The following is a 10,431-nucleotide window of genomic DNA, read 5'->3' on the forward strand; positions in this document are numbered from 1 at the left end:
ATAGAACAGTAGAAGTATGTAACCGAGGACAAGGTATGAGTAAATGGGGCAAAGAAATAAATTGATCATTTATTTATTACATCAATTAGACATACAAATTCCCAGTCATTTCCAGACAGGACTTACAACACATCCTGCTGATATCCCAGCTGCACATGACACTTACCACACCAACGGTGCGAAAATAACAACACTGCAATCCGTCACACCCCGCTTAGCGACACTGCAATCGTGGCACGCACTGCAAACAATTCGGGTCTCAGCGCAGCTGGGAATCAGTGCTATGCATGACCTGTGAAACAATTAAACAAAAAACAAAAAGGGAGGTTAGTCCGCCCTTACACAACTCACTCTCAATCAATACTCGCCTTTACGGCTGGACGGACTAACCAAAACAAAATTACAAATCAATCAAAAGAACAAAAAAAGGACCGCAGAGACAGCACAGCTGAAAAACACAAACAACATTATCGATTAAAATGTTACCCAATAAAATATCAATTTTATGAAACCATTCAAAATCATGAAGCTAAAACAAACACTCAATATACCTACAATATTGATCAGTTTCCCTGCGCGCCGTTACAAGTATAATATCCTCCTAAGTGGATATTTGGCCCTTGTAGAGCAAAATTGAGTGTTTTGGTCTAAATACCCAAAATGTGATGTCGCCAGGTCCTAGGAGGTTAAAGCTGTTCTGCAGTATTGGAGGTTGATCAGCCTTGAAAGTTGGTGCTACTAATTCCTACAGGTGTTCCAACTTGTCTGGATTACGTCCCCCTCTGTCTGCATGAAGCAGTGTTGGAGCACACTGTGGTACCATACCCTCATGGGCATCAGCTGAACAGTACTGTAGTGTGTTGATACAAACATGGTGAGAATAACAGTGGAAGAGACACAGACCATCACAACACTTAGAAATGTCGGTCTGTCCGACAGAGAGACTGCAAAGAAAGTCACAGTGTCAGTGAGTCCAGTTTCCTTCAGCATCCAAAGGCTCAGAAACAAACTGCGACAGGAAGAGGTCTGCAGACCCAAAGACACGACTGAACCAGAGGACACGTTCCTGAGAGTTAACAGCTGTGATATAGACTCACAGGACAACAGCTTCAAGCAGCTTAATAGTGGTCGTAGTGAGCAAGTCTCAGTTTCAGATGTGAGGAGAAGGCTTTGAGCTGCAGGTTTGACAGGACGAGCTGCAGCAAGAAAGCCAGACGTCAGAATAAGACAAAGAGGCTTGTCTGGGCCATGAAACATGACTGCACTACTGAAGACTGGATGGTTTTATGGACTGAGGAATCAAAATTTCAAATCTACGGTTCATCGCGCAGGATCTTTGTATGCTGTTGACTAGGTGAAAGGATCTGCCCCAGGGCCTCCTCTCAGCTGACCTAGGAACAGCTTGATGTTCCACTGGATCAGCTGGGGAGAGGGAGGTCTGGGCTTCTCTGCTTAGCCTGCGGCCACCACGACCCAGCCACAGATAAGCAAAAGAAAATGGATGAATGCATGTTTGTATTTAATGAAAGTTCACATTAATCACAAGGAATTAGTTGATCTTTCCATTTTTCTCTTTTTATTCTTGAAAATATAATATGTTTTTCTGGGACCTTCACAGTAAAAACATTGATTATTTAACTGAAAGAGTTGAAATATTGATTAGATTCAAACAACACACCAACATTATTATGGTTTATTAAATTGAGAAGAAAAACATGCAGTTTAAGGTTCATATTTAATGTGTAGACTGCAACAAACAAATACACCTGTTTCACCATTTCAAACTTCCGCTGGTGCCCAGAGGAGGAAAAATACTTTAAAAGTTACAAATATAACAAAAGATGTAACATGTAGAACAAAAGACTGAAGTTTGAAAAAGTCTGGATTAAAACTAAAAACGACTGAAAGGAAACAAATTCAGGTTTTACTGAAAGTTAAAAGTCTGGGATTCCTGAGACGATCAGCTGATCACAGGTTGACTTCCTTTGTCACTGAAAGAAAACGACATATTTACTTTCAGATATGTTTCTTTTCTTGTTCAACAAATTATCATTTTAAAATGTCAATAATGTAAAGGCGGTGTCCCAATCTTTTGATATATTGTTTATATACAGTGGTGTGAAAACATGTTTGCTCGTGGGTCTGCTCATGTCAGATCATGAAAGATAACACAAGTAAAAAAGTAAAAACATCATGCATATTCTAAATAAAGGTTTTTGTTCATCTTTGGGGAAAAAATCCAAACCCATGTGTGAAAAAGGTGATCGCCCCACCCCAATTTATAACATAAATTACCCTAAGAGTGGAGCAATGGCACATCCAAAAGGTCACAAAAGACCCCAGAGCAAGATCCAAAACACTGCACGCCTCACTTGCCTTAGTTAAGGTCAGTGCTCATGACTCCACCATAAGAAAGAGACTGGGCAACAATGGCCTGCATGGCAGAGTTCCAAGACAAAAACCACTGCTTAGCAAAAGGAACAGAAAGGCTCGTCACGGTTTTCTAAGAAAACATCTTGATCCCCAACATACTCTGTGCTCTGGCAAGACAAAACTTTTTGGCAGCTGTATGTCTTGCTGTTGTTAATGGAGCCGTGAATTCTACCAAAACATCGTGAAGTGCACTTGTGTTCTGCAGCAGGATGATGATCCAAAGCATACCAGCAAGTCCATCTTTAATTTGGAGTGGCCTAGTCAAAGGCTACGTTCACACTGCAGGCGAAAGCGCATCAAATCCGATTTTTTTGGCCCTATGCGACCCATATCCGATCATGGTGTGACAGTGTGAACGGCACAAATCCGATATTTTCAAATCCGATCTGGGTCACTTTCGTATGTGGTACTGAATCCGACACATATCCGATGTTTTAGAAAGCGACTGCTGTTTGATGGTCATGTCGCATCAAATCCGTCTTTTACGTCACCGACACAAGACAGACGCCAATTATCAGCGCCCGAGAAGACATCGTGAACGCTTCCTGGACATCCCGTGTAGATGTCAGTGAAACTGTTGGGAAGACAACGTTGGAGAAACGTGAACATTTTCTTTGTACTGTATAATCTGCAGATTCTGACAGAAATCTGCAGCTATCCTTTGAAGCACCGCTCCTCTAAAACAGCAATAAGGATCATTATTAGGTTATTTACATTATTATGTCAATAACAAAATAACTTAAAGCAAAAATTGGCAAACGTAAAGTCCGAAGTCTTTATATTAAGGCCATCAGTCAAACATATTGTTTGCTCTGGGTCTGAACAGAGCGCGTTGTGTGTGACGTCTTCTTTTGTGCATGCGGCCGCTTTGAGTGTTCACACTAGAGCGCGTTTGCTGTCGCATTTTATTTGTAGTGTGAACAAGCAGACAAAAAAATAGGATTTGACCAAAAAATCAGAATTGAGCATCAAGACCTGCAGTGTGAACGTAGCCAAAGTGCTGACCTGAATCTGATTGAGATGCTGTGGCATGACCTCAAAAATGCGGGTGATGCTGATTAGAACAATTCTCATATGATGAGTGGACCAAAATTCCTCCACAGTGTGTAAAAGACTCATTAGCAATTATCACAAACACTTGGGTGGCATATATACATGTATGTATGTATAAATGTAATACATTCATACATAGACATATACACGTCATCCCACATACAGTGATTATTAACATTTCTATGTTTTTTAAAAGGGTCCCAATCTTTTGATTTTCCTGTATATTCACTTAATTTCACCATCTCCATGTGATTGTGATATTACGTTCTCTGTTTGCATTTGTTTGACGTGTCATGTACAACACATGTTGCTTGTATGTAACTTAACCATCACCAGTCACTTCTAAATCTGGAATGAAGAATTTAAAAAAGTTTCACAGGTCATTTTTATTTTGCCAGTATTAAGAACAGTTACCAGATCCACGTTCAAAAGTTGGAATTTGGTTATCTAGATTCAACTACATGAAGGAGACAAGCTAACCTCACAATCAAAGGCACTGTTCATTTTCTAAGCAGACACATCCCAAAAATGTGCTTTTCCTGAGAAAAAGCACAGGACAGCACATTGTGAAAGAGCAGTACAGATGGAGGAAGAGGAGGAGGTCGTCAGCTTTGTGTGGGCACATTAAAGATAGTACTAGCCTTACAAAACAAAAAAGCCTGGGCTGCTTCATTATTCGTTTGTGTTAGAGACTTTTGGCAACGCTGGATTCTGATGGCTATGCTTTATTTTGTCAGTAAGGTTGCAGTGCTCTCCATCTAGAGCCCACATTCCTGTATGATATATCTGTGATTAGTGAAGAAAAAAAGACTGATTATCAGAATAAGTTGGCAGGAGCCCAGCAGTCCGTAACTGGATGATCTGGGCATGCTTGGAATCATCTCTGGATCATTTTTCTGCTTACTTTGTAATGGGATAAGAAGAGAACAGGCCTCAGGTAATAAGGCCTGGTCTCTGCAAATGTTTTATTTATCATTTTAAAAGTTTCAGTAACAGGAGTTCTGATTCCACTGCCGCCCTAAAACGTGTGTTTCACTGACATGGATAAGTCTGCTTCTTGGACTAGAAACATTTTCTTCATTTAACAGTTTATAGTTATGGAAGAAGTGGAAGAATCTACGCCTGAAAAACTGAGCCGAGTCTGATGGTGTTTTTGAAAGGCTGACAAAGGCTGAGGTAAATCCTCCAGAGACCAAGGTCAGTGATGACCACGGGGGATGTTTCATAAGGTAATTTTAGATGTTACCTTTCCTGGCAGTGAGCTCATCGATGGACTCAACCACGTGAATTGCTCCAACTGCTGAAGCTTCTCCTTTGGCGTTTGTGGCGTGACACTCGTACGATCCTTCTTCTTCTTTGGTCAGAGGCGAGATCTGAAACACAAACACCATGGTCTATTTTGATTGGTCCCACTGCAGCAGTGACATAACATAGTGTTTGTACTGACCAGCACCCAGCCGGTCACTTGATGCTTCTCCGGTCCTCCTCGAGTCTGGATCGCCAGATTGTCACGGTCTCCAGGAAGAAGCTCCATCTTCTTCCCACTGAGGATCTGAAAGAAGAAACCCATCATTATCATCATCACTCTAATCTTAGAGATCCAACTTCAAATACCTTATTGACTCTGTGACATCATCACAGAGTTGTCTAACCCCTGTGGTCTTCTAACGGGTTTCTCACTCATACTCTGACTGTGGTGGAGGAACCACCTGACATCCTCTGAGCAGGTCTTAGGTCTTAAGGTCTGTAAATTCTCTTCAAACAGGCCGTTACTTGCCACCCTGATAGACACACCTGAACATACCTGAGCCCTTAGTGTACAAGCCGTCAGAATCAGTTTTTAAGCCCTGATGTCAGAAAAAATAAAGAAAGTTCATGAAACATGCTGATATCTCTGAATGCTGCAAATTAACCTATTTATTATATTACTGCCTTGAGGCAGCTGCTGTTGTGAAGTTGAATTGAACTCCTCACATGGCCAATCCCGGTGTTCTGGGAATCCATCCTACCTGACAAACCATCCTACCCGTTGTTTCTACGCATGCGCACAACACGAAATTCAGTGGCGAACCGTCCTACCTTTGTGAATATAAGCTACAAACATACTCTGACGGGTAAAATTATGTGCCAAACCGTCCTACCTTTGTAAATGTAATGTACAAGCATACTTTAACAGCTATAATTAAGTGGCGAACCATCCTACCTTTGCGAATATGAGCTAGAAGCATAATTTTACAGCTAGAATTCAGTGGCAAATCATCTTACCTTTGTTAATAAGAGCTAGAAACATACTCTGACGGGTATAAATACGTGCCAAACCATGATACCTTTCTGAATGTGACCTACAAGCATACTTTAACGGGTAAAATGAAGTGGCAAACCATCCTGGCTTTATGAATGTGAGCTACAAGCATACTCTGATGGGCAAAGTTAAGTGGCAAACCGTCATACCTACTTACATTTGTGCTGGAATTACTCTGTGACAGCAGAAATGTGCATAAACTACTTACGGTAGGACGTTTTGCCAAAGCAGGACATTTTGTCAGAACACCGGTCTTTAAGTCTGACGTTATTAGCCATGTCTGGGCCCAAACTCCGCTGCAGGTCCCAAAGTCAAACGAACACTGCAGCATCACTGAGAGTTTAAACTCTCTAAATTCTTTCATCTGTAATAAAATGATCAGCGTTGCTGCTTTACCAGGTGTAACTATGAAGTTTAACATCCAGGCATCCATGAAAACAGGATTTATGATATTTAACAGAGTTAGAAGTTAGCAGGGAGTTAGCTCGCTAGCTTCCACCTAAGCATGATATAGCATGTTCTGACTGAGAGATTTCTGAAAAATTCAAACGTACAGCTCTGCTGTCATTTCCAACATAAATGAAGACAGAAAACTAAACAGCAGTGACATTTGTAGGCTTACTGAAGTTGGGCTAGCTGGTATATAATGATGTGCTACGTGATCACTAGCGACACAGCTATGTTAGCATAGCATAAACACAGTGAAGCTGGAGGATGAAGCTAACTTTTTTCCACTCGATAAAAGTTAACGTGAAGGTTCCCGATGGTTAGGGACAAATGCAATTGCATGGCAGGATGCTGTAAACGGACCAAACTTCAGTCAGGAGAACAACTGAGATAATCCATCCACAATACGAGGTTAGTCATTAATATACTGCTGCAGGGCTGCAGTTACATCGTAAGGGTTTAAAAACTGAGTTTTAAAATGATTAGCGGTAATAAAAACCAAGAGAGGCCGACAGTGATCACTGACTGTTTTTAGGGGTTTTTGAGATTAAATACAACAAGATACAAAGCATTAAAACCTGTTAAAAACACAAAAAGCCTTATTAAACGCAGGGTAGTTCGGGCCGGAAGCATCACGTCATAACTTAAAGACCGGATTCCAACGATAACAACGATTATCATAATGATATGTTGGAGACACAGGCCAAGACGATCTTCATCTCTAGCTTATCAATCAACAATAGAGCCAAAAACAATTTAAGTTTTGAAAGGCCGACTCTGAGCCTCATAACACCCTAACCAAAAAACTGAATTGTTGTTATCTATCATGCAGCTGACCCATACTCAGACTTTCTCTACCATTTCTCTTTTACTGAAAATAACAGCCTCAACATGGAATTTAATCTATTATTAGACTCAATTGAGTTCACACCCTTGTTCTGACATATCCCACAGAAACTGAACATTTAACTGTATTTCTTGAAAACTGTCTTTTGTGATCATTTTTAATAACATTTAAGTTTACAGTAACAGATTACACAGCAGTGGGTGATACACTGCATTACAGTAGCTGTCCTTCTGAAGGTGCAGTAACAAAGTTTAAGGATAGAATTCATCCATGTTATTCTCTCATGTTATTGAAGAAGCATATCATCCACTCCCACAGAGGTTGGTTGTCTTTTAATACTGTTACATCCTCACCAGAGATTGGCAGTAATGCATTACTGTAATCTGATTACTTTTCCCAAGTAACGAGTAAAGCAAGGGATTACTATTGCAAAAAAAGTAATTAGATTACTGTTGCTTTCCCCTAAGCATGCTGCATTGCTGTGGTACTAACCTGTGATTTTGTTTGTGAGAGTGTCTCATGACAATGACGTAAGCGTGTGGTAACAGACGTGTGCAGATCAACAATGGATAATATGGAATGCGGGAGAGAGTACGACCATGCGGCGTTTGAAGCGTAAACATTTTTTCATAAAAAGTGACAAAAACATTAGCGTCTGCTATTCACTCTGCGTGGGAAGAAAACTTCTTTCTACAGTTGAAAAAAACCCTAAACTTTTGAGCGAGCACGCTGCCACGGGAATGTGACACTGACATGACTGCTGTGGGCAAACCTCCACCCGCCCCACTCCTGATAAACAGCTGACAATAGATTTAAGAGCTGCTGAGTCTTTGATTCTATTTATTTTCTGCCATTTTACTTGCATCTATTTCAAAGAGTGTAAACACAAAATATGATTTTATTTTATATGCTGGAATATGCAGAATATAGGTTTAAGTGTTAAGCAATTTCTTCAAGTCAAAGACTGTTGATATAATTTAATTTTTGCTTGCCGTCCCTCTAATACCGCGGGGTCTGTTCCTTACATTTTAAAGTACCTCAAGGTGACTATTGTTGTTAAGTAGTGATGTAAGCTGCTGTTCAGGGAAATGTTTAAATCAGGATAATTTCCTGTTTTATGTTTCCAGGTGGAGAACTTTGATTGTTTCTATTGGCAGCAGCAGGAAACAGGAAGTCAGCAGCAAAGAGGAAGGCAAACACTTCTGTGGAGTCACGCCTAAACCTTTGAGTGTTTCTTTTTATGGAGAAAAACAAAATACATCTTAAATGTGTGACAAGCTGCTGAATGATGGCACACAAACTCACCTTCTTCCAGGTTAGCACTGGTGTGGGCACGCCCACCACCTCACAACTCAGGTACACCTGAGAGCCGCTCACGTTGTACACCTCACCTGGAGGAGTAACAATGAGTGGAGCTGCAGACAGAGAGAAAAGATGAATGTGGGTGAAACAGGTCCAGACAGGAAGTCCTCAGTGACCTCACAGGAATTCAGTTTGCTCTGAGCACACTCAGTGGGTCTTTTCATGTAGAAAGGAATGTGATGTTTGGGATGGAGGAGGATTATCAGAGGCGACATCAGTCTGTAACTGACAGACTGCCTCATAGTCCGCTGGACCACAGACGGGGAAAGAGACGTTTAGATTTTTTTAACTGCTCTACATTTACATCACAGCAACGTATACATACATACATACGTACATATATATGTACGTCAGCTGCAGGTTATTTCTCCAACTGTATCAAGCCACATATCAGAATAAGTGACCCCCTTCTGCAGGCTGTAGGCTACATAGATGAACAAATGCTTCACTGATCGATACCATGACCTGCGACCTCACCTGAACCACAGCGACCTTTGTTCTGCATGTTGACAGGTTCTTTTCCCTCACTCTGGGCTCGCAGGCCTGCAGTTTTCAGTGCACAGGAGTTCATGTAGGTCACTCCGTTTGTCCCGCAGACCTCGTATTTGCTCTTACAGACACAGACTCCCATCTTGTTCTTCTTGTTCTCGCCGCTTCTCACGCACTCCAGACCGGAGCCACAGCGGCGAGCTGCCAACCGGCGACCTCCGCACAGCTCACCCTCTGCGGCAGCGCAGACAGAGCAGCAGCCACAGGAGTCCACCAGAGAGCCGGCAGCACAGCCCTCCGCTGGGAGAGGAGCACACTGAGCCAGGTCACAAGATCCACATCCCAAAGGGGCAGAGTCCCGGACTGAGAGGACCGGGAGGATCAGAGAGAGGAGGCAGAAAGACTTCATGTTTGCGAGCAGCTCTGAGTCAGTCTGAAACTGAGGGGCTGAAACACAGCTGCTCCAAGGGTGGGACTCCGCCTCCACCCACAGCTGATCCCACCCTCCCAGCCTAGAAGCACAGGAAGATAATACGACCCTGTAAAGTAATACTGCATTACTGTACTGTGTACTACTGTACTTTACACTATTTCCATACAGTATTACATGCACAGAGACCTGCCACCTTCAGAAAATTTCTGATGACTCCTTTGTCACGTGATGCGAGCAGAATCATCTGCGGCTCAACGTGACAAAGACCAAAGAACTGATTGTGGACTTTAGGAAGACCAGGAAACTCGTGACCCCCGTTTCAATCCAGGTGGTCATTGTGGACATTGTGGAGGAGCATAAATACCTCAGAGGACACACTGATAATAGGCTGGACTGGGTTAAAAACGCCACTGCGCTCTACAGGAACGGCCAGAGTCTCTGAGGTCCTTCAACATCTGTCAGACAATGTTCAGGATTTTCTATCAGCCTGCTGTGGTCAGTGCTATCCTCTGTGCTGTTGCATGCTGGGACAGCAGGTTGAGGGTTGCAGATGCGACTAAATAAACTGGTCACAAGGCCAGTAATGTTGTAGGAATGGAGGCCATCTCTGTACAACTCCATCAGCACACAGTGCAGTAGTTATACTCTTTGCACACGCTCTGCACATGACCTACGTGAAGATTGAAAACAAGAAAACAAATGACTTAATCCTGTGACATAATAAAATATAAAGCAACATGTAACTGAGTATTTGCTTTAATTTGCTGAATGTTTGTTTTGCAGGCGACTGAATGCTCACACAAACAAAGCCGGGAGAGTCAGTGCATAGCAAATCATAGCAAATAAATATATAGAAAGAATAATGTACACAAAGTCAGTACTTCTGGGACAAGTGCAGAGTATCACAACAGCTCATCCACTTTGTGTCACACTGTGTGACAGAAGAATCAGAGAAGAGACTATTGATCCACACAGGTATAAATACGGGAAACATCTGATCGATAAGTGGCTGATCTGTAATCCTTCCTCTTGAACTGTTTCTAAGTTTAGAGAGTGTCTGTGGGA

The 10,431-nt window shown here is 42.0% G+C and overlaps 1 protein-coding gene across 2 annotated transcripts; it reads right to left on the reverse strand.

Annotated features, from left to right (window-relative positions):
- Positions 1 to 57: 57 nt before the first annotated feature.
- Positions 58 to 10,394, reverse strand: igfbp7 (insulin-like growth factor binding protein 7). 2 transcript variants are annotated; one of them, XM_084939394.1, is made up of 5 exons: positions 8,922 to 10,394; positions 8,388 to 8,497; positions 4,934 to 5,038; positions 4,733 to 4,859; positions 58 to 292 (listed from the first exon to the last, which is right to left on the reverse strand). In XM_084939394.1, exons 1-5 carry the CDS (start codon positions 9,340 to 9,342, stop codon positions 282 to 284), a joined length of 774 nt encoding a protein of 257 aa, XP_084795520.1. In that variant the 5' UTR covers positions 9,343 to 10,394; the 3' UTR covers positions 58 to 281. The 2 variants fall into 2 exon arrangements, with proteins under 2 accessions (XP_084795520.1, XP_084795512.1); XM_084939386.1 differs by lacking the exon at positions 58 to 292 and adding an exon at positions 1,679 to 1,991.
- Between the last annotated feature and the right edge of the window lie 37 nt (positions 10,395 to 10,431).

This window comes from Perissodus microlepis, chromosome 2 (genome assembly GCF_051167445.1).
Source record: "Perissodus microlepis isolate ML-2025 ecotype Zambia chromosome 2, ASM5116744v1, whole genome shotgun sequence".
NCBI lineage: Eukaryota > Metazoa > Chordata > Actinopteri > Cichliformes > Cichlidae > Perissodus > Perissodus microlepis.